We start from the raw sequence: 26,897 nt of genomic DNA, 5'->3' as shown, positions 1-26,897 counted from the left end.
AGCTGCGTTGACGGAGCCTCGGACAACACGCACTCTATCCGTAGACCTGAGAGTATAATTAGTATAGTATAACTAGTGATTGTTCGTAGTTATGAAAAAGCAATTTTACGAAGCCTATATCTGTTTGTCATTGTACTTTTTTGTTTCTCATTTAAAAAAATCGAATTTAATTCACTATGTCTTTATGATATTCACCCGTTGTTGTTGAAAGTGCCTTGACTGTTGAGTGAATTGTAAATGTATGTTGGTTGTTAATAAATAAATAAATAAATAAAGTTAGCGCGTTGCTTTTGAAGAATACCGAGCTGCGTTGACGGAGCCTCGGACAACACGCACTCTATCCGTAGACCTGAGAGTATAACTAGTATAGTATAACTAGTGCTCGGTCGTAGTTATGAAAAAGCAATTTTACGAAGCCTATATCTGTTTGTCATCGTACTTTTTTGTTTCTCATTAAAAAAAAAATCGAATTTAATTCACTATGTCTTTATGATATTCACCCCCTCTTAAAAATGGTGACTGTCTCTTTAAGAGTGACGCAGCGTGGCCAGTCAATGTAGGACGGTGTGTGACTGTCTGTCCTCCGGCTGCCATCCCCATCATGGCCTCCACGCCGACACCACCACAGCCGAGGATGAAGCCACCAGCTAGCGGCGTGGAGACGGACACGAAGCCGAAGTCGAAGCAGAGGCACCGGTAGAGGCGAGCCGCGCCGGCGGAGAGCCGCCTCGCAGCCCACATGCCAGCCCCGTCTCCCCCATGCCTGCATTTCAAGCCAAGTCCGGCACTCAATAAAGCGAGGGTGCGAACCCGGGCGGCGGCGCCAGAAACATGTCAACAAACCGAGATTATTCGGTCAATCTGTCGGTGCAGCAAGTGCTGAGCCTTTGGGTGCAAGGGACGGCGCTGCAGCATTTCACAGGTAAGTCACGTGTGTCCTTATTCGGCCGCTAGTACGCTGGAGTGGCATTGATAGTGGAACACAGCACCATGCAGGACCTCCATAGGGGAATGAATGACTCCAGCCAGTCAGCGGGCTACATACAAATGTCATTCCAAACGGCTCATGTATTGTTCAGTGACGTGGGGGGCAACCTTTCGGCAAGTAAATAATGTCTACCCCCTTTCTCTTGCTCTTTATTCAGCCGATAATTAACAGGGAGGTGTAATGTAATGTAGCTAATGGCTGCCTTTAAAATCAATACTTTTCCCAATGCAATTCTGAACGGTGAGTCTTGGGTATAGGCTAGATCCGTTTTTTTTCCAACCTTTTTTTGAGCCGAGGTAAAAAAATTTCAATGAAAATATCCGGAGGCACACTTGAGCAGAAATCATTAAAAAAATGAAACTCAGTTGACAGTAAAAAGTCGTTGTCGCAATTGTTGGATATGACTTTAAACCAGGCCTGGGCAATTATTTTGACTCGGGGGCCACATTTAGATTTGATTTTTATTAAGGATCCCCATTAGCTGGTTGCCTCAACAACCCACTAGTCTTCCTGGGTCCACAATTCAATACAATTACAAGTAAAAGCATATAATTATAACTACACAATACAGAAAAAAATAAAAGCATCAATAAGAAAACAAGCAAACAATTTACAGTCACAGAATAATAATTACCATATAAATATCACTACACAATATAAAAACAAACAAATCATCAACGAGCAAACTAATTTAAAGACTCAGATAAAATATTACTCTCTTTTTAAAAACCTGTTTACTTTCAATGTCGGTGAGAATTTGAGGTAGGTTATTCCAGAGCGTTAAAGATCTATAAATATAAGATTTCCGCAAAGCATTCTTCTTGGGACAAGGGAGTACAAAATGCCCCTCACTGGACGCCCTGGTATTGTTATTAGAGAAAAAAATGTGTCTGGGGGCCGGTATATCTATTTTTAGGAACACTAATACAAAACCTCACAATAATGTCTGATTGAATGCTAAAAACGTTATGACAGACCGCCTTAAAAAACGTAATGGAATTTTATGAACGATAAAACACTGAATATTGACAAAATATGAATGTCACACCCCCTCTCAATCGACATATTTTACAATCAAGTAATACGCAACAAAAATGCAACAAGCAGTGAAATATGAACGCGAAGGGTACAAAATAAACCCACCTACAATCTGATACATCTGATACATCACTAAGCTTTAGAACTTTGTTGTGAAAATCTTCTTCCGCGTCTGTGGAAATGCTTCCCACCCACACTGCTTGGTGCCTCGTCTGAGCTGCTGTGACGTAGATGACCATAGTAACTAATTAGATGACCATAGTAACTAATTAGATTACCATAATAACTAATTAGATTACCATAGTAACTGGTATATCATCCAAAAGCGCAGATTCCAACCATTTAAATACTTTGTATAGTTCAAGACTTACAGTCATTAGAAAACATTGCTGCACATCATAATGGCAGCTACAGTTTCCATCTTAAAGATCTAAAAAAAAATATTTGGGAATGTCCGGCGGGCCAGATTGAAAAGCTTAACGGGCCGCGTGTGGCCCCCGGGCCTTAATTTGCCCAGGTCTGCTTTAAACCATAACCAAGCATGCATCAATATAGCTCTTGTCTCAAAGTAGGTGTACTGTCACCACCTGTCACATCACACCGTGACTTATTTTGAGTTTTTTGCTGTTTTCCTGTGTGTAGTGTTTTAGTTCTTGTCTTGCGCTGTTATTTTGGTGGCCCTTCCTGTTTTCCTTGTAGCAGTTTCATGTCTTCCTTTTAGTGCTATTCCCCTCACCTGCTTTGTGTGAGCAAGCAAGACTGTTTAAGTTGTTGCTATCCTTCTTTGTGTGGACATTGTGGATTGTCATGTCATGTACGGATGTACTTTGTGGACGCCGTAAGTTTTTGCTGTCGTCCAGCATTCTGCTTCTGTTTACTTTGTAGCCAGTTAAGTTTTACTTTCGTTTTGCATAGCCATTGCCTTTCCCTTTCCCTTTCCCTTTGCTTCATTTTTGATCTAACCATTACATAACTTTTTACCTGCACGCTGCCTCCCGCTGTGGTCTGCATATTGGGATCACAACGAACCATCTTCGTCTCACCTGAAACATTCCGACTTTTACAAAGCGATGAACTACCTGCTGCCACCTACTGCTGAGTTCTACACAGCACAGACATTAAAGCAACGGCACATTATTTGCAGATTATAATTATTGATTTGCAAAAAATTATTTTTTGGACCAACGAGGTGAAGTTGCATAATTTCCCACGGCACACCAAACAATATCTCACAGCACGGTAGTGTGCCGCGGCACAGTTTGGAAAATTTGGAAACTGTGGAAGTTGTGTCCTCCGGACCAAAGATGAAAAGAACCATCCGGACTGTTATAGGCTCAAAGTTGAAAAGCCAGCATCTGTGATGGTATGGGGGTGTATTAGTGCCCAAGACATGGGTAACTTACACATCTGTGAAGGCACCATTAATGCTGAAAGGTACATACAGGTTTTGGAGCAACATATGTTGCCATCCAAGCAACGTTATGGACGCCCCTGCTTATTTCAGCAAAACAATGCAACAGCGTGGGTCCGTAGTAAAAGAGTGCAGGTACTAGACTGGCCTGCCTGTAGTCCAGACTTGTCTCTCATTGAAAATGTGTGGCGCATTATAAAGCCTAAAATACCACAACGGAGACCCCGGACTGTTGAACAACTTAAGCTGTACATCAAGCAAGAATGGGAAATAATTCCATCTGAAAAGCTTAAAAAATTGGTTCCCAAACGTTCACGGAGTGTTGTTAAAAGGAAAGGCCATGTAACACGGTGGTAAATTATACACCTCAGCAGCTGCTCCCAAATAGTTTTCCAGTTTTCATTAAGTTTAAAGCAATAACCATGCAAACATGCTTTAGCAAGTATGCACAATTTCCATTTCAAAACAAGGAGTAGGCAGAAACAGATTTTATCTCATTCTACGCTGCCTCTTCTTTGTGTATTAAGAATTTCTGATAATGTTTTCTCTTCTTTTTTAAAATGTGTATGTAAATAGTGTGCGCCTCGCCACGCCATTGGAAAAGACAAGAAGGTGCATGGGGTTTAAAGCTCATGCATTCATATGTAGGGGTTAAAGTTGGGGAAATAGAATTTGGGCGGTGAAAAAAAACAAAAACGCCTGAATGTGCAACGTTGCCTTCTTTGGAGAAGCTGCGTGCTTCCTGTGTTGAGAAATGTGTGGCGGGTGAGAAAAGAGGTAGCTGATGATGCTGAGTCAGCGGCATGCAAAGCAGCGAGGGACTGGAGGCAGAGGCGCGGCGAGAGAAGGCCGCAGGAAACGCTGCCACCTGATACCCCCTTTTGCGCCATACCGATCCAACGAGGTGAAAAATGAGACATGAAACGGGGTCACGGCGAGAAAGGACTGTGGCGATGCATGCACGCCGACAGGTCATTAGGTACACCTGCGCCCTGTCATGACTTCCAATAGCTGCTTTAAATAGATCAGGCCCAGTTGGACTTATGGCTGTGGAACCACAGTACATCGACTGATTGGGTCTATCGGAACTGAGCTCATGTGTTTGTGCCTTCTTGGTACCGCTCTGGAATTGGATTGTGCAGGTGTACATGATGCGCTGAATTACATCACCGACCTTTGTTCATACTGTACGTGCTAACAACACCTGGCACCTTGGGTTGCACCATATACAGGTTTTAATAATATCGCCATTATTGTGATAATGCGTGTTGATGACACTCTACACTGCAAAAACTGAAATCTAAGTAAGATGAAATATCTCAAATAAGGGTGATATTTGCTAATTTTATGTCTGGTAAGATAATTATTCTCACTAAGCAGATTTTATGTTAGAGTCTTTTCCTTGTTTTAAGGGTTTTGGTCCTAAATGATCTCAGTAAGATATTACAGCTTGTTGCTGAGATTTGATGACCTATATTGACTAAAACATGCTTGAAACTAGAATATCAACTGTTGCAAAGCTGTGTCATCAACACTCACAAGTATAAAACTACTTTTTTAAAGTAATCATTTTTTATTTCAAGCATGAAAAAATTGTGTCTGATACAGGCATGTGATTTTTCCGTCTAAAGTTGGAATTCCGTCTTTTTTAATCTCGGGAAAAGAAAAAAAAAAGATCTCCCGTTTTTCCGTTTTTTTTTCCCGACCCTGAATCAAGATTCGGGACGTACCGTATTTCCTTGAATTGGCGCAGGGAATATAGTATTCGCACGTCTAGAATTACTGCCGGGTCAAACTCGTTTCTCAAAATAATTAACGCATGCTTGGCCTTATCGCCAGTTTATTATTGAAGCCGGATCAAATTCGTTTTGCAAAATATTAATTTTATTATCGCATGTCTATAATTTTCACCGGGTCAAACTCGTTTCGCAAAATATTTAGCATATGGCTAGAACTTCCACCGGGTCAAATTCGTTACGTCACGAGTGACGCATCTGTCCTCATTTTCAAAATGGAGGAAGCTGATTTCAGTAGTTTACAATCGCACAAAGGAAAAAAGATAAAGAGCTATTCAGTAGGATTTAAGGTCCAAGCTATTGAATACCGGCACAGTATGTTAAAGAGAACAGTAAGCATCTATGTTTTATTAATATACCGTAGCTGCGTGTGTGAAATACTGTATAAGTCAGACCTGGGCATTGTACGGCCCGCGGGCCGCATCCGGCCCTTTGCGCATCCCTGTCCGGCCCGCGTGAGGCCAATCATAAATTACAAAATAAATTTAAAAAAGTATCTATGTCGAGTGTGCAATACAACGGTGCTGCTTTTGTTTTGAAAAGCGTTATTTGTATTACTTCCGTGTGGACGTATGCGCGTGTGCGATTGTGAGTGAATTGAACGGCGCAATTACAAATGACAAAATAAAGTTTAAAAAACATCTATGTCGTGCGCGCAATACAACTGTGCTGCTTTTATTTTGAAATGTGTTATTTATGCCGTATGTCCGGGGGGAACCTGTGAGTGAAGGTGCATAGAGACAAGTGATGAGACGCTAAAAAAAGAAAAGTTGATGAGGATTGGCGTGTTTCCAACAAGAGATGGACTGCCAAGTATTTCTTTACATAAATTAATGGTAAAGCCGTGTGCTTAATGTGTGGTACACAGGTTGCTGTGTTTAAATATAATTTTAATCGCCACTACACGAAGAAACACGAGGGAAAATACCGGAATGTGTCTGATGAAGCGCGCGCAAGGGAGGCTGATGCGTTGATGGTAAAACTGCAAACCCAACAAGGACTTTGTGCCATATTTCACACCCCCAGAGATGCAGCCGTCAGGACAAGTTTCGTCATTTCTCACAAAAGCGCCAGAAAAAGTAAGGCGTTTTCTGACGGAGAGTTTATTAAGGAGTGCTTATTGGACTTTGTTGCGCTGATAATGCCCGGAGACATGGATTGTTTTTCGCTAACTTTGGATGAGAGCTCTGATGCCGTCAATTAAAGAGACAACCACAGGTAATGACTTGTTCACAGAGGTAAATGCGTGTTGGGACAAGCTGGCAGGTGTGACAATCCAATCCACTTTATTTATATAGCACATTTAAACAACAAAATGTTTCCAAAGTGCTGCACAATAATATTACAAGCAATATTCAAATATTATCCTTAGCTCCACCAATGACTGAATAAAAAGAAAAAACAATTACATATAAAACCAATATAAAAAACAATATCAAATAAATATGATTAAAAACTATTTTTAACAACAGATGGTTGTCCAAATCTGATGGGGAAAAATGTTGGATAATGCAGGATAAAGTGACCATCAAAAGCAATCTGCTTTTGTATAAAGTTAAGTTAGGTTAAATTAAATTATTATTATTATTATTAATTATTATTATTATTATCATCATTATTATTTATCTTACGGTATATCAAAAATAATATTGAGCAAAATTTAATTGAAATATTGTCGTGTGGCCCTCCAGCAGTGCTCGGGTTGCTTATGCGGCCCCCGGTGAAAATTAATTGCCCACCCCTGGTATAAGTCATTAAATGACTCCCGCCTCCTGGTGGTAGAGGGCGCTGCCGCGCTAGTGATCCTTCTTGCGACTTCCGGTACTGCAGAAGAAGTGAACACACGCAGCAAGAGATTTTTTTTTTTTTAACAAGGAGGATTACATACCGGTATCTAAAATAAAACAGTTTTCTAAACTGGACTTTCAATGGAAGCAGGAGGTAATAATTAAAGGAATATCTCCATCGAGACAGAGACTTTTAAAACGGAAAAAAGAAAATAATGAAGACTTCTATAAACAAGTTATCGATGCTTTTGGTCAGAAGGAGCTGCAAATGGACTCCATTTATAAGTACAGGTAAGACCATAATAACGTTTTTTTTAATTAAATGTGCTTTTCATGATGGTATGCTTACATCACACTCAAAGCGCACGCCTAAATTTTATGGATTCCTTTTGGTAAACGCCGGAGTGAGAAGAGGTTTTAAAATAATTACCGCATGCACGGCCATCCCGCCGGTGTCCGGTAAACGCAGGAGTGACAGGAGGTTTTAAATTAATTAACGCCCCTGCGGCTATTCAAGGAAATACGGTAGTTTATATTACGCCGTAGTTGATTGGTCGATATGTTCCTTGTGACCAATCAGGACATCTGTTATGAATGATGACGTTAATAACGTCATCATTCATAATGGTTATTACCGCCATTTTCCATATGTAAACGATGTCGGTTCTCGAGAGAAAGGACGCTTTACGAGTAAAAGAAATTGATAAACATGTCATAAATAAGTTTCGATGGGACTGGATGGAAAAGGAAATCACTGATACTGTTGGGAAGAAGGAAGTTACGACTTTGTTCGGTGATTTTATTCGGAAAATCGATCGTCCCGGAAAGGTTTTGCGCACGTGGTGTCATGATGATATTGACTATGGATAACAAGGTTTCAAGGCTTTGGAAGTACATGCGAAACGCCAAAAACATATGAAACAACTTGAAGCAAGGAAAACCAACTTTTCACTAGCTGGTACTTTTGGATGTCAACCGAAAGTGACATGGAGAGGAAAGATCCACCCACAACCCACTTCAGTTGCAGACAGGGTTGTTAATAATGAGGTAAGCTAAAAAATATTTGCTTGCGAAATACGCATGTTTGTTTTAAATATTAACCAATTATTGCTTTGCGAAATATAAATGGGTTTTTCTAAAAATAAAAAGCCACGTGAAAATATATTATGAAATTACAGAAATTCAAAGAGTCGCATTATTGATTCCAGTTAACAATTTATTTGAAATAAATTTGCATATAATACTATTTTGTAATATTAAGTTCTTATGTAGTCTCTTGAAACTATTGTCAGTGGTGTAACAATCTTGAAGGTAAATATTTTCACACTTGTTTCATGCAATATGTCAGTGTCCTCACATTATTATTATTTCCTATTTTCAAATATGAGTAAACAATACTAAACATGTTTAATTATTTTCATAAATTTATATCCTATTTTGGCGAAAATAATGAAATGTTTACATTTGGTATTTTGTTATATTTATCCAAAAATCCAAAAAAGAAGCTACAAAAGCAGAGACCAAAAGGAAAATGCAGGCTGCTCAGAAATTTGCAAGGAAAGCTCATGTTAGGGTTCTCTGAGAAAGCTAATGTGTGAAGTGAACTGAAGTAATGTGGTAATACTGTAAATAAACTGTAGATAATAACACTGATCAATGTGACACCTGTGGATGTGAAATGAACACAAGATGTAAATATTAGTGACTAAATACTGTTGGGACTGAACCATATACAGTGATTCATTATTATAATCGGGTTATGTATGTTCTATTAATGATGTTTTCATGTCTTTAAACACTAAAATATTTTCTTTAAATGTTGCTGTCTTTGTTAATTTTAGCATGTTAAATTGGTGAAAAACCAGGAGCTTCGAGGGGCGTTGCCCCCCTTGTCCCCCTCTGGACCTGGATGGGGGCCTTCGTCCCCCAGACCCCCTGGAAATTTTTTCAGTCTTTTTCATTGTGGTCAAATCACATGCCTGCTGATAATTAAAACAGATGACAGCCAAATGGACTTTGCTGTTTTATTTTCAATGAAACAATAGAAAACACGTACTCATATAGTAGTACAGTTGGCACAGTACAGTAAACTGACAGTTAATATTTAAAAATTTGACATTTCAAACAATTTTGAACAGAAATAGTTCATGCACATTCAGATAAATTCCTCAAAATTACAATAAAAAATTTTTTGGCCGGGGGCCGGGCTGTATGTATGCGCACTAATTGACTGAAAGAGCATGCACTTGGCGCGATGATGTCATGTTATCCATGGAAAAATGCATTTTTAGACCATATGATTTGCCTGAGCGGCTAGGGGACCCCGAGAGTAACAAGCGGTTGCCTTGTTGCCTTTCCATTAAGAAACAATAAATTAGTTTTTAGTATAAGTTTGCTGGTTTCAAGAAATGTAATGCCGAGCGCATATCATTATGTCAAGATAATGGCACTAGCGTTTACTTAATTTAAGAATATTTTTCAACATATTGAGCAAAAAGGTCTCTTTTTTTTTTTTCTACCAAGAAAAGTGCACTTGTTATTAGTGAGAATATACTTATTTTAAGGTATTTTTGGGTTCATTGAGGTTAGCTAATTTTACTTGTTTTGGAAAGTCTTGACAAGCCAGATATTCTTGTTATATTGGCAGATCATTTTGCTTAGTTCAAATAAAATACCCCTCATTTTTGTAATTTTTATTCTTGTTTTTGAACACTGACTTTTTGCAGTGTAGTGCAGTGTTTTTCAGCTACTAGTGTGCCGTGAGATATTGTCTGGTGTGCCGTGGGAGATTATGTAATTTCACCTAATTGGGTTAAAAATATTTTTTTGCAAACCGGTAATTATAATCCGCAAATGTGCCGTTGTTGAGTGTCTGTGCTGTCTAGAGATCGGCAGAGTAGCCGTGTAATACTCTTCCATATCAGTAGGTGGCAGCAGGTAGCTAATTGCTTTGTAGATGTCGGGAACATGGTTTGTCGTGATCACAGTATGCAGACGACAGCGGGAGGCAGAGTGCAGGTAAAAAGGTATCTAATGATTAAACCAAAAATAAACAAAAAGCAAGTGCCGCTAAGAAAAGGCACTGAATCTTAGGGAAGGCTATGCAAAACAAGGCTAAAACCGAACTGGCTGCAAAGTAAACAAAAACAGAATGCTGGATGACAGCAAAGACTTACAGCGTGTGGCGCAGCAGACGGCATCCACAAAGTACAGAAGTGTTTTTATTGCCATTGTTTGAGAACGCGTTCACAAACTAGGAATTTTACTTGCCGCAATCGTGCAACATATAACACAGAATAGAATAACATGAGCTGTAACTGAGCTATCAGATCTTGTTAATGTTCATGTGCCTGATGGCGAGGGGAAAAAAACAGCCGTACATGACAATCAACAACAAAATAGGAGCGCAAGACGAGAACTAAAACACTACACACAGGAAAACAACAAAAAAAAGTCAAAATAAGTCAGGGCGTGATGTGACAGGTGGTGACAATACACCTACTTTGAGACAAGAGCTATAGTGATGCATGCTCGGTGATGGTTTGAATTTATATCAAACAATTGCGAGAACGACTTTTTACCGTCAATATCGGCTGCTGAGTTTCATTTTTTTAATGTTTTCTGCTAGTGCACTGCAAAAAGTCAGTGGTCAAAAACAAGAAAAAAAAATAAAAAATGAGGGGTATTTTATTTGAACGAGGGCTGCAACAACTAATCGATTAAAATCGATTATTAAAATAGTTGCCGATTTAATTTAGTCATCGATTCGTTGGATCTATGCTATGCGCATGCGCAGAGTTTTTTTTTGTTTTTTTAATTTAAAAAAAAAAAAATATATATATATATTTTTTTAATAAACCTTTATGTATAAACTGCAACATTTACAAACGGCTGAGAAACAATAATCAAAATAAGTATGGTGCCAGTATGCTGTTTTTTCCCAATAAAATACTAGATAGGATAGAAATGTAGTTTGTCTCTTTCATCCAATTATTAATCGATTAATCGGAGTAATAATCGACAGATTAATCGATTATCAAATTAATCGTTAGTTGCAGCCCTAATTTGAACTAAGCGAAATTATCTGCCAATAGAACAAGAAAATTCGGCTTATTAAGGCTTTCCAAAACAAGTACAATTAGCTAACCTCAAGGAACCCAAAAATACCTTAAAATAAGTATATTCTCCTTAAAATACCTCAAAATAAGTATATTCTCACTAATAACAAGAAAAAAAAGAGACCTTTTTGCTCAATATGTTGAAAAATATTCTTAAATTAAGTCAATGCTAGTGCCATTTATGTGCTCGGCATTACATTTCTTGAAACCAGCAAATTTATGCTAAAAACTAATTTATTGTCCTTAGTAGAAATTCAACAAAGCAAGCGCTTGTTACTCTCGGGGTCTCCTAGCCGCTCAGGCAAATCATAATGTCTAAAAATGCATTTTTCCATCGATAACATGACATCATCGCGCCAAGTGCATGCTCTTTCAGTCAATTAGTGCGCATATATACAGCCTGGCCAAACTTTTTTTTTTATTGTAATTTTGAAGGATTTATCTGAATGTGCATGAGCTATTTCTGTTCAAAATTGTTTGAAATGTTAAATGTTTAAATATTAACTGTCAGTTTACTGTACTGTGCCAACTGTACTACTATATGAGTATGTGTTTTCTATTGTTTCATTGAAAATAAAACAGCAAAGTTAATTTGGCTGTCATCTGTTTTAATTATGAGACACAATTGTGTCAAAGTCATGATTTTTTTTTTATGCTTGAAGTAAGAAATTATTACCGTAATTTCCGGACTATAAGCCGCTACTTTTTCCCCTCGTTCTGGTCCCTGCGGCTTATACAAGGGTGCGGCTTATTTACGGCCTGTTCTTCTCCGACACCGACGAAGAGGATTTCGGTGGTTTTAGTACGCAGGAGGAAGACGATGACACAATGATTAAAGACTGACTTTTCATATACCGGTAGGCTGCTTATTTTGATAACGTACATGCGAGCACTTTGTATTACTTTGCACCGTTGTATTATTTGTACTCTGCACGAATGATGTTCGCCATGTCAAAGATGTGAAAGTTTGATTGAATGATTGAAAGATTTATTGTTAATAAATGGGACGCTTTGCGTTCCCAAACAGTCATCTCTGTCCCGACAATTCCCTCCGTGGTAGCAGGAACCCCTATATACTACGGTAATTACACATCAAAACCCTGCGGCTTATAGTCGGGTGCGGCTTATATATGGAGCAATCTGTATTTTCCCCTAAATTTAGCTGGTGCGGCTTATAGTCAGGTGCGGCTTATAGTCCGGAAATTACTTTAAAAAAAGTAGTTTTATACTTGTGAGTGTTAATGACACAGCTTTGCAACTGTTGATATTCTAGTTTCAAGCATGTTTTACTCAATATAGGTCATCACATCTCAGCAACAAGCTGTAATATCTTACTGAGATCATTTTGGACCAAAACCCTTAAAACAAGTAAAACACTCTAACATCAAATCTGCTTATTGAGAAGAATTATCTTATCAGACAGAAAATAAGCAAATATCACCCTTATTATTCGAGCAAATATCACCCTTACTTAGATTTCAGTTTTCTGCTAGTGGTGTGCCTCTGGATTTTTTCAATGAAAAAAATGTGCCTTGGCTCAAAAAAAGGTTGAAAAACACTGTACTATGGCATATTATTTATTTGTTCACTGTTCTGTTACAGAGAACAAGTCAAATGGATAAAATTGCCATGGTATGAAAAGGGGTAGGATTAAGTAAGCTCTGCTTTTTCCGACTCCTTTTCGGACGTGCTGTAATGAAACAACTGGAATTGTGTGATGCATTACACCAGGCCTGGGCAATTATTTGACTCGGGGGGCCAGATTTAGATAAAAAAATGTGTCTGGGGCTGGTATATCTATTTTTAGGAACACTTATACAAAACCTCACAATAATGATTGAAAGCTAAAAACGTTATGACAGACCGCCTTAAAAAACGGAATGGAATTTGACATTTTTTTTACTGAATGAGACACCCAGAATGTACATGAAAATAAAGAATGTGGGATTTACAATATTAACTATGAAGGATAAAACACTGAATATTGACAACATATTTTATAATCAACCAAAATGCAAGAAACATGGTGAAATATGAACGCGAAGGGTAAAAAAACCCCCACCTACAATCTGATATATCTGATAGTGACCAAAGTAACTAATTAGATGACCATAGTAACTAATTAGATGACCATAGTAACTAATTAGATGACCTTAGTAACTGGTATATCATGCAGATTCCAAGCATTAAAATACTTAGTATTAGAGATGTCCGATAATATCAGCCTGCCGATATTATCGGCCGATAAATGCTTTAAAATGTAATATCGGAAATTATCGGTATCGATTTTTTTATTATCGGTTTTTATTTTTTAAATTTATATTTATTTTTATTAAAGGCCTACTGAAAGCCACTACTACCGACCACGCAGTCTGATAGTTTATATATCAATGATGAAATCTTAACATTATAACACATGCCAATACGGCCGGGTTAACTTATAAAGTGACATTTTAAATTTGCCGCTAAACTTCCGGTTCGAAACGCCTCTGAGGATGACGTATGCGCGTGACGTAGCCCGGCGAACACGGGTATGCCTTCCACATTGAAGTCGATACGAAAAAGCTCTGTTTTCATTTCATAATTCCACAGTATTCTGGACATCTGTGTTCGTGAATCTGTTTCAATCATGTTCATTGCATTATGGAGAAGGAAGCCAAGCAAGCAAAGAAGAAAGTTGTCGGTGCGAAATGGACGTATTTTTCGAACGTAGTCAGCCACAACAGTACACAGCCGGCGCTTCTTTGTTTACATTCCCGAAAGATGCAGTCAAGATGGAAGAACTCGGATAACAGAGACTCTAACCAGGAGGACTTTTGATTTGGATACACAGACGCCTGTAGAGAACTGGGACAACACAGACTCTTACCAGGATTACTTTGATTTGGATGACAAAGACGCAGACGTGCTACTGTGAGTATGCAGCTTTGGCTTTTTTTTGCGTATGTACGTAACTTTTTTAAAATATATAAGCTTTATGAACCTTGGGTTAGGTGAACGGTCTTTTGGGCTGAGTGATTGTGTGTGTTGATCATGTGTTTGAATTGTATTGGCGTGTTCTATGGAGCTAGGAGCTAGCAGAGGAGCTAGCATAACACGTACCGTACCTACGTGCGCGTCACGTACGTAACTTTTTAAAAATATATAAGCTTTATGAACCTTGGATTAGGTGAACGGTCTTTTGGGCTGAGTGATTGTGTGTGTTGATCATGTGTTTGAATTGTATTGGCGTGTTCTATGGAGCTAGGAGCTAGCAGAGGAGCTAGCATAACACATACCGTACCTACGTGCGCGTCACGTACGTAACTTTTTAAAAATATATAAGCTTTATGAACCTTGGGTTAGGTGAACGGTCTTTTGGGCTGAGTGATTGTGTGTGTCGATCAGGTGTTTGAATTGTATTGGCGTGTTCTATGGAGCTAGGAGCTAGCAGAGGAGCTAGGAGCTAGCATAACAAACACGCAGGTGTTATTATGCAGGATTAATTTGTGGCATATTAAATATAAGCCTGGTTGTGTTGTGGCTAATAGAGTATATATATGTCTTGTGTTTATTTACTGTTGTAGTCATTCCCAGCTGAATATCAGGTACCGTGAGTATGCAGCCTTGGCTGCTAAACATTCGATAACTTGACCGTATGTGCGCGTCACGTACGTAACTTTTTACAAATATATAAGCTTTATGAACCTTGGGTTAAGGAAACGGTCTTTTGGGCTGAGTGATGGTGTGTGTTGATCAGGTGTTTGAATTGTATTGGCGTGTTCTATGGAGCTAGGAGCTAGCAGAGGAGCTAGGAGCTAGCATAACAAACACGCAGGTGTTTTTATGCAGGATTAATTTGTGGCATATTAAATATAAGCCTGGTTGTGTTGTGGCTAATAGAGTATATATATGTCTTGTGTTTATTTACTGTTGTAGTCATTCCCAGCTGAATATCAGGTCACCCCCGGCTCTTACAGCATCTTCCCTATCTGAATAGCTTCAACTCCCCACTAGTCCTTCACTTGCACTTTACTCATCCACAAATCTTTCATCCTCGCTCAAATTAATGGGGAAATTGTCGCTTTCTCGGTCCGAATCTCTCTCACTTCATGCGGCCATCATTGTAAACAATAGGGAACTTTGCGTATATGTTCAACTGACTACGTCACGCTACTTCCGGTAGGGGCAAGCCTTTTTTTTATCAGATACCAAAAGTTGCAATCTTTATCGTCGTTGTTCTATACTAAATCCTTTCAGCAAAAATATGGCAATATCGCGAAATGATCAAGTATGACACATAGAATAGATCTGCTATCCCCGTTTAAATAAAAAAAATTCATTTCAGTAGGCCTTTAAATCAACATAAAAAACACAAGATACACTTACAATTAGTGCACCAACCCAAAAAACCTCCCTCCCCCATTTACACTCATTCACACAAAAGGGTTGTTTCTTTCTGTTATTAATATTCTGGTTCCTACATTATATATCAATATATATCAATACAGTCTGCAAGGGATACAGTCCGTAAGCACACATGATTGTGCGTGCTGCTGCTCCACTAATAGTACTAACCTTTAACAGTTAATTTTACTCATTTTCATTAATTACTTGTTTCTAGGGATGTCCGATAATGGCTTTTTGCCGATATCCGATATTCTGATATTGTCCAACTCTTTAATTACAGATACCGATATCAACCGATACCGATATCAACCGATATATGCAGTCGTGGAATTAACACATTATTATGCCTAATTTGGACAACCAGGTATGGTGAAGATAAGGTACTTTTTAAAAAAATTAGTAAAATAAGATAAATAAATTAAAAACATTTTCTTGAATAAAAAAGAAAGTACAACAATATAAAATCAGTTACATAGAAACTAGTAATGAATGAAAATTAGTAAAATTAACTGTTAAAGGTTAGTACTATTAGTGGAGCAGCAGCACGCACAATCATGTGTGCTTACGGACTGTATCCCTTGCAGACTGTATTGATATATATTGATATATAATGTAGAAACCAGAATATTAATAACAGAAAGAAACAACCCTTTTGTGTGAATGAGTGTGAATGGGGGGAGGGAGGTTTTTGGGGTTGGTGCACTAATTGTAAGTGTATCTTGTGTTTTTTATGTTGATTTAATAAAAAAAATAAATAAATAAATGAACAAAATAAAAAAAACGATACCGATAATAAAAAAAACGATACCGATAATTTCCGATATGACATTTTAACGCATATATCGGCCGATAATATCGGCAGGCCGATATTATCGGACATCTCTACTTGTTTCTATGTAACTGTTTTCATATTGTTTTACTTTCTTTTTTATTCAAGAAAATGTTTCTAATTTATTTATCTTATTTTATTTTATTAATTTTTAAAAAAAGGACCTTATCTTCACCATACCTGGTTGTCCAAATTAGGCATAATAATGTGTTAATTCTACGACTGTATATATCGGTATCGGTTGATATCGGTATCAGTAATTAAAGAGTTGGACAATATCGGATATCGGCAAAAAGCCATTATCGGACATCCCTACTTAGTATAGTTGAAGACTTACGGTCATTAGAAAACATGACTGCACATCATAGTGGCAGCTACACTTTCCATCTTAAACATCTAAAACAATTATTTGGGAATGTCCGACGGGCCTGATTGACAAGCTCAACGGGCCGCATGTGGCCCCCGGGCCTTAATTTGCCCAGGTCTGCATTACACTGTATCGTATGCATGTTCCAAATAAACTGAAACTGAAACTGAAAACTCCAACACTGCCGGAGGTGGTTATGATACGATTCACCTCCATATCGAGCTTGTGTAAATCAATTAGACAACCGATGTTCTAAAATGTGCAACCGGATCTAGTTGGTCCACCGGAATAGAGAATGTCTTCCAGTAACTTCCTGCAACCTCGTCCGATTCTTTTTTTTTTTTTTTTTTTGTCTCAGACATTGCACTCGTCTGGCTTTAACAAGGCAGTGATCTGACAGTGCGCCTCGCTCGGTCGCTCACGCAGGACAAAGAGCTACTGTGCCGCGGTGCCGGCACATCTCTCCCTGCCTCGGCCCGACAGCTAATTGAAGGATCAATAAATAGATGTCGGCGCTCACGCCACTCGGAACAGTTGAAACGGTTGTGTACTAGAGTTGTACGGTATACCGGTACTAGTATAGTATTGCGGTACTAATGAATCAAAAACGGTACTATATTCTTGTTTGGAAAGTACCGGTATCACAATTTATTTATTTATTTATTTTTGCACCGTCACGTCACGACATTGCTGGTTTTACAAGCAGAGGAGCATGTTCGGCAGCGCACAATCACTGAGTACTTAAAAGCAGACACAGTGTGCGGACCGAAAAGGGAGAATGGACGCATTTTGGCTTAAGACATGGCTAGCTAGCCAGCAGCTAACATCCATCCGCAGTCGGCAGCTACTTCTAAATCACTAATCCTCGCTTCCATGGCGACAAATAAAGTACGTTTCTTACAAGTATCGTTATCACTGCAGGACGAGGAATAGCTAATCATGCTTCACTACACACCGTAGGAGGATACAATAGCTCACCCGCGTCACAATGTAAACAAATGCCATGAGTGGATCTACACCTGACATTCACTGTAATGCTACCAAGTACAAGAGCGTATCTAGTCGATACTACTATGATTACATCGATATTTTTTATCGTCACAAAATCTTTTTTCTTTTAAATTCATATTATGTTTACAAACTCAGGAAATACGTCCCTGGACACATGAGGACTTTGAATATGACCAATGTATGATCCTGTAACTACTTGGTATCGGATCGATACCTAAATGTGTGGTATCATCCAAAACTAATGTAAAGTATCCAAACAAGAGAAGAATAAGTGATTATTACATTTTAACAGAAGTGTAGATAGAACATGTTGAAATGGAAAGTAAGCAGATATTAACAGTAAATGATCAAGTAGATTAATAATAATTTTTTACAGCTTGTCCTTAATAATGTTGACAAAATAATAGGTGTATAAATGACACAATATGTTACTGCATATGTCAGCAGACTAATTAGGAGCCTTTGTTTGTTTACTTACTACTGAAAGACAAGTTGTCTAGTATGTTCACTATTTTATTTAAGGATAACATTGCAATAATAAACATATGTTTAATGTACCCTAAGATTTGTTATTAAAATAAAGCCAATAATGTCATTTTTTGTGGTTTGTTTATTTAGAAAAATATCAAAATACATTTTGGCACCGGTACCAAAATATTGTATTGTATCGGGACAACCCTAGTTAAGTCGGTATTTTTTATCGCCACAAAATCTTTTTTCCTTTTTTTAAAATTCATATCATGTTTATAAACCCAGGAAAAATGTCCCTGGACACATGAGGACTTAAATTATGGCCAATGTATGATCCTGTAACTACTTCAATACCTAAATGTGTGGTTTCATCCAAAACTAATGTAAAGTATCCAAACAAGAGAAGAATAAGTGATTATTACATTTTAACAGAAGTGTAGATAGAACATGTTGAAATGGAAAATAAGCAGATATTAACAATAAATGATCAAGTAGATTAATAATAATTTTTTACAGCTTGTCCTTAATAATGTTGACAAAATAATAGGTGTATAAATGACACAATATGTTACTGCATACGTCAGCAGACTAATTAGGAGCCTTTGTTTGTTTACTTACTACTAAAAGACAAGTTGTCTTGTATGATCACTATTTTATTTAAGGACAAAATTGCAATAAGAAACATATATTTAATGTACCCTAAGATTTTTTATTAAAATAAAGCCAAAAATGCAATTTTTTTTGTGGTGCCCTTTATTTAGAAAAATATCAAAGTATCGAAAAACATTTTGGCACCAGTACCAAAATATTGTATTTTTTGAATCGATATTTTTTATCGTCACAAAATCTTTTTTCCTTTTCTTAAAATTCATATTATGTTTATAAACTCAGGAATTACGTCCCTGGACACATGAGAACTTAAAGTATAATGTGTGGTGTCATCCAAAACTAATGTAAAGTATCCAAACAAAAGAAGAATAAGTGATTATTACATTTTAACAGAAGTGTAGATAGAACATGTTGAAAGAGAAAGTAAGCATTAAAAAAAAAAATTGCATTATTGGCTTTATTTGAACAAAAAATCTTAGGGTACATTAAACATATGTTTATTATTGCAATTTTGTCCTTAAATAAAATAGTGAACATACAAGACAACTTGTCTTTTAGTAGTAAGTAAACAAACAAAGACTCCTAATTAGTCTGCTGACGTATGCAGTAACATATTGTGTCATTTATACACCTATTATTTTGTCAACATTATAAAGGACAAGCTGTAAAAATGGATTATTAATCTACTTGATCATTTACTGTTAATATCTGCTTATTTTCCATTTCAACATGTTCTATCTACTAATTATTCAATTATGACCAATGTATGATCCTGTAACTATTTTAATACCTAAAATTTAGGTGTCATCCAAAACTAATGTAAAGTATCCAAACAACAGAATAATAAGTGATTATTACATTTTAACAGAAGTGTAGATAGAACATGTTGAAATGGAAAATAAGCAGATATTAACAGTAAATGATCAAGTAGATTAATAATCAATTTTTACAGCTTGTCCTTAATAATGTTGACAAAATAATAGGTGTATAAATGACACAATATGTTACTGCATATGTCAGCAGACTAATTAGAAGCCTTTGTTTGTTTACTTACTACTAAAAGACAAGTTGTCTAGTATGTTCACTATTTTATTTGAGGACTAAATTGCAATAATAAACATATGTTTAATGTACCCTAAGATTTTTTTGGTTAAAATAAAGCCAATAATGCCATTTTTTTGTGGTGCCCTTTATTTAGAAAAATATCAAAGTATCGAAAAACATTTTGGCACCAGTACCAAAATATTGTATTTTTTGAATCAATATTTTTTATCGTCACAAAATCTTTTTTCCTTTTTAAGAAATTCATATTATGTTTATAAACTCAGGAAATATGTCCCTGGACACATGGGGACTTTGAATATGACCAATGTATGATCCTGTAACTACTTGGTATCGGATCGATACCTAAATGTGTGGTATCATCCAAAACTAATGCAAAGCATCCAAAAAACAGAAGAATAAGTGATTATTACATTTTAACAGAAGTGTAGATAGAACATGTTGAAACAGAAAGTAAGCAGATATTAACAGTAAATGAACAAGTAGATTAATAATCATTTTTTACAGCTTGTCCTTAACAATATTGACAAAATAATAGGTGTATAAATGACACAATATGTTACTGCATACGTCAGCAGACTAATTAGGAGCCTTTGTTTGTTTACTTACTACTAAAAGACAAGTTGTCTAGTATGTTCACTATTTTATTTAAGAACAAAATTGCAATAATAAACATATGTTTAATGTACACTAAGATTTGTTATTAAAATAAAGCCAATAATGCCATTTTTTTTGTGGTGCCCTGTATTTAGAAAAATATCAAAGTATCGAAATACATTTTGGCACCAGTACCAAAATATTGTATTTTTTGAATCGATATTTTTTATCGTCACAAAATCTTTTTTCCTTTTTTTTAAAATTCATATTACGTTTATAAACTCAGGAATTACGTCCCTGGACACATGAGAACTTAAAGTATAATGTGTGGTATCATCCAAAACTAATGTAAAGTATCAAACAGAGGAATAAGTGATTATTACATTTTAACAGAAGTGTAGATAGAACATGTTGAAAGAGAAATAAAGCAGATATTAACAGTAAATGAACAAGTAGATTAATAATTAATTTTTACAGCTTGTTCTTTAAATGTTGACAAAATAATAGGTGTATAAATGACACAATATGTTACTGCATACGTCAGCAGACTAATTAGGAGCCTTTGTTTGTTTACTTACTACTAAAAGACAAGTTGTCTTGTATGTTCACTATTTTATTTGAGGACTAAATTGCAATAATAAACATATGTTTAATGTACCCTAAGATTTTTTTGGTTAAAATAAAGCCAATAATGCCATTTTTGTGGTCTCCTTTATTTAGAAATGTAATGAAATATATTTTGGTACTAGTACCAAAATATTGGTATCGAGACAATCCTATTCTGTGTCATGTTGTTGGTCTACTCTGGAATGAGCTGGCTGTGTTGTGTCTCCCTCCTTGTCAGAGATGTGGTACTGGGTGTTCCTCTGGTGTCTCTTCTCCTCGCTCTTCGTGCACGGGGCGGTGGGACTGCTCATGTTGGTCATGCTGCAGCGCCACAAGAGGGGCCGCCTCATCACCCTGGTGCTGGTCAGCGTGGGTTTCCTGGCCTCCCTTTCTGGAGGCGTCGTCACCAGTAAGTCATCTCACACTTTTTTGTTTCCGTCTCACCTCAGCAGTGTTCAGCATCTGTTCACCCCGAGGACGACCGCTAAGGGGATTTGCTGAATGTTCGCCCGCTTATGTCAGTCACAGGTGCAGCTGACGGGCAGGGGAAGACATTTAGGGCCTGATCTACTTCAGTTTTGCGTGTATTAAAACTTTGGTAGCGCACGTAATTATGCAGTGTATATAATATAATACATGCAGATTATTGGCATGCCCACAATCCTGGGAGGAGAAGACACACATCTAAACATTTAGCACCTACAATTTTGATTTCCCAAGCCTGGAACTTTACTTTATTCAGCACGTTTGGAAGGTATGTGCAAACGTTACGCATAAATGCAAGGACAGTATTTGGGTTATACAGTACAGGCCAAAAGTTTGGACACACCTTCTCATTCAATGCGTTTTCTTTATTTCCATGACTATTTCAGTGTTTCCCATAAACTGCCAAGATACCTGTGGCGGTGGGGGCGTGGCTATGGGCGTGGTCACCGTGACATCATCGAGTAAAATGCATAATGTACTACAATGATTTGATTTTCTCTAAAAAGGCTCAAAAAATGTATACTTACTAATTAATAATAACAGTTTTGTTTTAAACGTCCATCCATCCATTTTACAATATAATTACAACACTTTATGTACATATTTATATACAGATTTGAACAATAAGTTATTCACTGAAATATATTTATTAATTGTGGTTCTTACAAAAAATATATCTTATAAAATATAAAAGCTAAAATGTCTCAAAGCTCTGCCCCTTTAATTAGTGCATACTAAATAATTTAACTTTAGCCCACTACTACAACCATATTATTTACCAGCAACATAAAGTGAAACAGAGGCAGAGGTGTCCTGCCACAGTCAGTAACAAATAAACAGAAAACAGTAGTGGTGGTAGATAGACACAGAGCTTCATCAAACATCGGATCCACTGAACAAAGAGCTCCAAAAATCTTGAACTTTAGACTGCCATCAGTTTTACTCCCTACACTCAACCATGTGTTTCCTACTGCCTGCAGACTTTGCACCCTTTGTTATATGCACATGTTGTGTTTCTAATATAAATACATTGAATAAAGTCAAATACAAATAAGGCAACAAGAGAAGTATCCTACACTTCTCTTTTGTAAAGTAAATCTGAACAGCCGATATGGGCATCTACATCAACTATATGATTTGCCTGAGAAGCTGGAGAGGACAAAAAACCATTTTTATTTTTATTTTTTTATTTTTTTTAAATTTGTGGCGGACGTAATTCTTTCGTGGCGGGCCGCCACAAATAAATGAATGTGTGGGAAACACTGTATTTACATTGTAGATTGTCACATCAAAACTATGAATGAACACATATGGAGTTATGTACTTAACAAAAAAAAGGTGAAATAACTGAAAACACGTTTTATATTCTAGTTTCTTCAAAATATCCACCCTTTGCTCTGATTACTGCTTTGCACACTCTTGGCATTCTCTACATGAGCTTCAAGCACACCTGTGAAGTGAAAACCACTTCAGGTGACCTCTTGAAGCTCATGGAGAGAATGCCGGTACCGGTACCAAAATTTATTTCGATACTTTAAAGGGCACAACAAAAAATGTCATTATTGGCTTTATTTTAACAAAAAATCTTAGGGTACATTAAACATATGTTTATTATTGCAAGTTTGTCCTTAAATAAAATAGTGAACATACTGGACAACTTGTCTTTTAGTAGTAAGTCAGGGGTCGGCAACCCGCGGCTCCGGAGCCGCATGCGGCTCCTTGACCACTCTGATGCGGCTCAGCTACATACATGCCGACCCCCCCGATTTTCCCAGGAGATTTTTGGATCTCAGTGACCCTCATAGATTACTCCCAGGGAAAAAATAATCCTATTTACACTCTAAGTACTAAATAAAGGGCGTGCCCTAATTGCACTGCAGTAATTGTCCTCTATAGCATTTACATACAGTGTGCCAGTCCAGCCACATGTTGCATGTTGTTATTACTTGCACACACAGGAGACAGCAAAGCATAGTTACTCATCAGCCACACAGCTTACACTGACGGTAGCCGTATCAAACAACTTTAACATTGTTACGTTACAAATATTCGCCACACTGTGAACCCACACCAAAAAAGAATGAAAAACACATTTCTGGAGAACATCCCACCGTAACACAACATAAACACAACACAACCATTACCCAGAATCCCATGCAGCCCTAACTCTTCCGTTCTACATTATATACCCCCGCTACCACCAAATCCCCCCACACATCAACCCCCCCCCCCCCCCCCCCCCCCTCTCCGTGCGTTGGTTGAGCGGAAGAGTTAGGGCTGCATGGGATTCTGGGTATTGGTACTGTCAGTGTAAGATGTGTGGCTGCTGAGGTAGTACGCCTTGCTGTCACTTACATGAGCAAGCTGAAATTGCATTCTACGTGTGGTTGAGCAGGTACACTGTCAGGGCAGACTGTAGAGGGCGCCAAATGCAGTGTCATCACGCTCTGATACTCGGGAGTCTCCCGGGAAAAGTGAGAGGGTTGGCAAGTATGACGCTATCAAGCGCCATTCATTCAAAACTCGCGGGCTGCACTAACATCAAATTTCCACATTAAAGTGCGTGCCGGTGCGTGTGTCGGAGACCCCTAGTTAACATAGCACAAAGCGTTTAAGCTTTGTATGCTCCTAATTAGTCTGCTGACGTATGCAGTAACATATTGTGTCATTTAGTATTCTATTATTTTGTCAACATTATAAAGGACAAACTGTAAAAATGGATTATTAGTCCACTTGTTCATTTACTGTTAATATCTGCTTATTTTCCGTTTCAACATGTTCTATCTACACTTCTGTTAAAATGTAATAATCGCTTATTTTTCTGTTGTTTGGATACTTTACATTAGTGTTGGATGATACCACAAATTGATGTATCGATCCGATACCAAGTAGTTACAGGATCATACATTGGTCATATTCAAAGTCCTCATGTGTCCAGGGACGTATTTCCTGAGTTTATAAACATAATATGAATTTTTTAAAAAGGCAAAAAGATTTTGTGACGATAACAAATATCGATGTAATCATAGTAGTATCGACTAGATATGTTATTGTACTTGGTGTCATTACAGTGGATGTCACCCATGGCGTTTGTTTACATTGTGACGGCGGTGAGCTATTGTATCCTCCTACGGTGTGTAGTGAAGCATGTTTAGCTATTCCTCGTCCTGCAGTGATAATGGTACTTGTAAGAAACATACTTTATTTGTCGCCACAGAGGCGAGGATTAGTGATTTTAGAAGTAGCTAAAACACTGCAGACTGCGGATGGATGTTTACCTGCTAGCTAACTAGCCATGTCTTAAATAAAGCAAAATGCGTCCATTCTCCCTTTTCTGTCTACACACTGTGTCTGCTTGTAAGTACTCTGTGATTGTGTGCTGCCAAACATGCTCCTCTGCTCGTAAACCCAGCAATGTCATGACGTGATGACGCGCCGTCATGCCCGTTGGGAACCGGTACTTTTCAAACAGAGTATAGTACCATTTTTGATTCATTAGTACCGCGATACTATACTAGTACCGGTATACCGTACAACCCTAGTCTGCATGATTGAAGTTCTGAACACTCCATGTGGTCCAGCTTCGATCCATTTTCGTTGGTTACACTCAATGCCTTTTTCTGATCGACTAATCATCCCTAGTCTGGATGGACCGGTGCCTGGTCGTAATCTGGTCCTGTGTGTGTCTAATTAGGCGCAGCAGTGGCAGGCGTGTACCGCGTGGCAGGGAAGGGCATGGCACCGCTGGAGGCTCTCATTCTCGGCGTGGGCCAGACCTGCCTCTCCGTCGTCATATCCTTCTCCCGCATCCTGGCCACGCTATGAAGCCACCGACCGTCGGCGGACGCAAACCCGACCAACAGAGCCTAGTCGGACTCATACGGAGTCGCTTCTTGGACCTCGTGCTGCCAAGCTGGTCTCTACTGCTGCCCCGGATACCGGGGCCACTTCCTGGTGAGGGAACTGGATTCAGCGCCATCCTCAGCTTCTGGACTGAAAGCCATGTTGAGGGTGTTTTTCTCCAGAGGCAACTTGGTGCCTACGGTCTACTCTGGGATGTCCTACAGGTCTTTGTGGACACTGACTTTTCAAGGTTTTTGCTTCCCCACTTACAGGAATGATCAATTAGTAGTTTAGTTTTTTTCTACAAGCAGCAATTAGGATGGATTTTAAACTTGAGAGCAAATGTTGAGCACTGAAGTCTCAACGGTGTGAAGTCCGAGCAGGCTCTCTTCTCATGGTCATTCCAGCTGCACAGCTGCGTTGTCCCAGTCCAGCAAGCAGGACCCAAGATGGGTGAATCCTGCCAAATTGGGAGAGAAAACGAGTATCGGTGCCATAACTGTTGAGTTTTTACGGAGAAGAATGCCAGTTTTAGGAAAGTAGCTACAACTTGGTTCTATTTTTGTTTAGACTTAGACAAACTTTAAGGCTCCACAAGGGAAATTGCTCAGTTACAAAGGATAAAAAGGATGCAAGTACAAACTGTACTTTGGGTTTTAAAGTTCTTTTTACATTGGAAGGCTTGACTAAGCGCTCGGTCATACTAAGTTTGTAGACTTGATTCACATCCGACACATCTTAAGCCCCGCTTAAGACCTTTCAGTTTTGGTTGATTTTGGCGGCACCATTGGACCAAAGCGCTAAGATCTCATCTCCCGTGAGGAATTGCGCATATAGCGTCAAACGGACACGATCCGCTGTAATATTGGCACAAATATTACGTCTCTGATGGCTATGCCGATGTTAAATAGCAGACACGATCAAGAAATTATCTTGGATTGTGCTAGAACAGGGGTCACCAACGCGGTGCCCGCGGGCACCAGGTAGCCCGTAAGGACCAGATGAGTAGCCCGCTGGCTTGTTCTAAAAATAGCTCAAATAGCAGCACTTACCAGTGAGCTGCCTCTATTTTTTAAATTGTATTTATTTACTAGCAAGCTGGTCTCGCTTTGCCTGACATTTTTAATTCTAAGAGAGACAAAACTCAAATAGAATTTGAAATTCCAAGAAAATATTTTAAAGACTTGGTCTTCACTTGTTTAAATAAATTCATTAATTTTTTTTACTTTGCTTCTTATAACTTTCAGAAAGACAATTTTAGAGAAAAAATACAACCTTAAAAAGGATTTTAGGATTTTTAAACACATATACCTTTTTACCTTTTAAATTCCTTCCTCTTCTTTCCTGACAATTTAAATCGATGTTCAAGTAAAACATTTTTTTTTATTGTAAAGAATAATAAATACATTTTAATTTAATTCTTCATTTTAGCTTCTGTTTTTTCGACAAAGAATATTTGTGAAATATTTCTTCAAACTTATTATGATTA

The 26,897-nt window shown here is 37.9% G+C and overlaps 1 protein-coding gene across 1 annotated transcript; it reads left to right on the top strand.

Moving 5' to 3' along the window:
• Window positions 1–555: 555 nt before the first annotated feature.
• Window positions 556–26,359, top strand: tmem170b (transmembrane protein 170B). Its single transcript, XM_062028845.1, has 3 exons — window positions 556–922; window positions 21,318–21,488; window positions 25,260–26,359. The coding sequence occupies exons 1-3, from the start codon at window positions 832–834 to the stop codon at window positions 25,388–25,390; spliced, it is 393 nt and encodes a 130-aa protein (XP_061884829.1). The 5' UTR covers window positions 556–831; the 3' UTR covers window positions 25,391–26,359.
• Window positions 26,360–26,897: the final 538 nt, after the last annotated feature.

Source organism: Entelurus aequoreus, linkage group LG20, assembly GCF_033978785.1.
Source record: "Entelurus aequoreus isolate RoL-2023_Sb linkage group LG20, RoL_Eaeq_v1.1, whole genome shotgun sequence".
Taxonomy (NCBI): Eukaryota; Metazoa; Chordata; class Actinopteri; order Syngnathiformes; family Syngnathidae; genus Entelurus; species Entelurus aequoreus.
This window is presented reverse-complemented; position numbering and strand designations above follow the sequence as displayed.

Coding starts and splice junctions, on each gene's coding strand:
- tmem170b (XM_062028845.1), top strand. CDS start 832: ATGTCAACAAACCGAGATTATTCGGTCAATCTGTCGGTGCAGCAAGTG. Junction 923..21,317: donor GGCGCTGCAGCATTTCACAG/GTAAGTCACGTG, acceptor CCTCCTTGTCAG/AGATGTGGTACTGGGTGTTC. Junction 21,489..25,259: donor TTCTGGAGGCGTCGTCACCA/GTAAGTCATCTC, acceptor GTGTCTAATTAG/GCGCAGCAGTGGCAGGCGTG.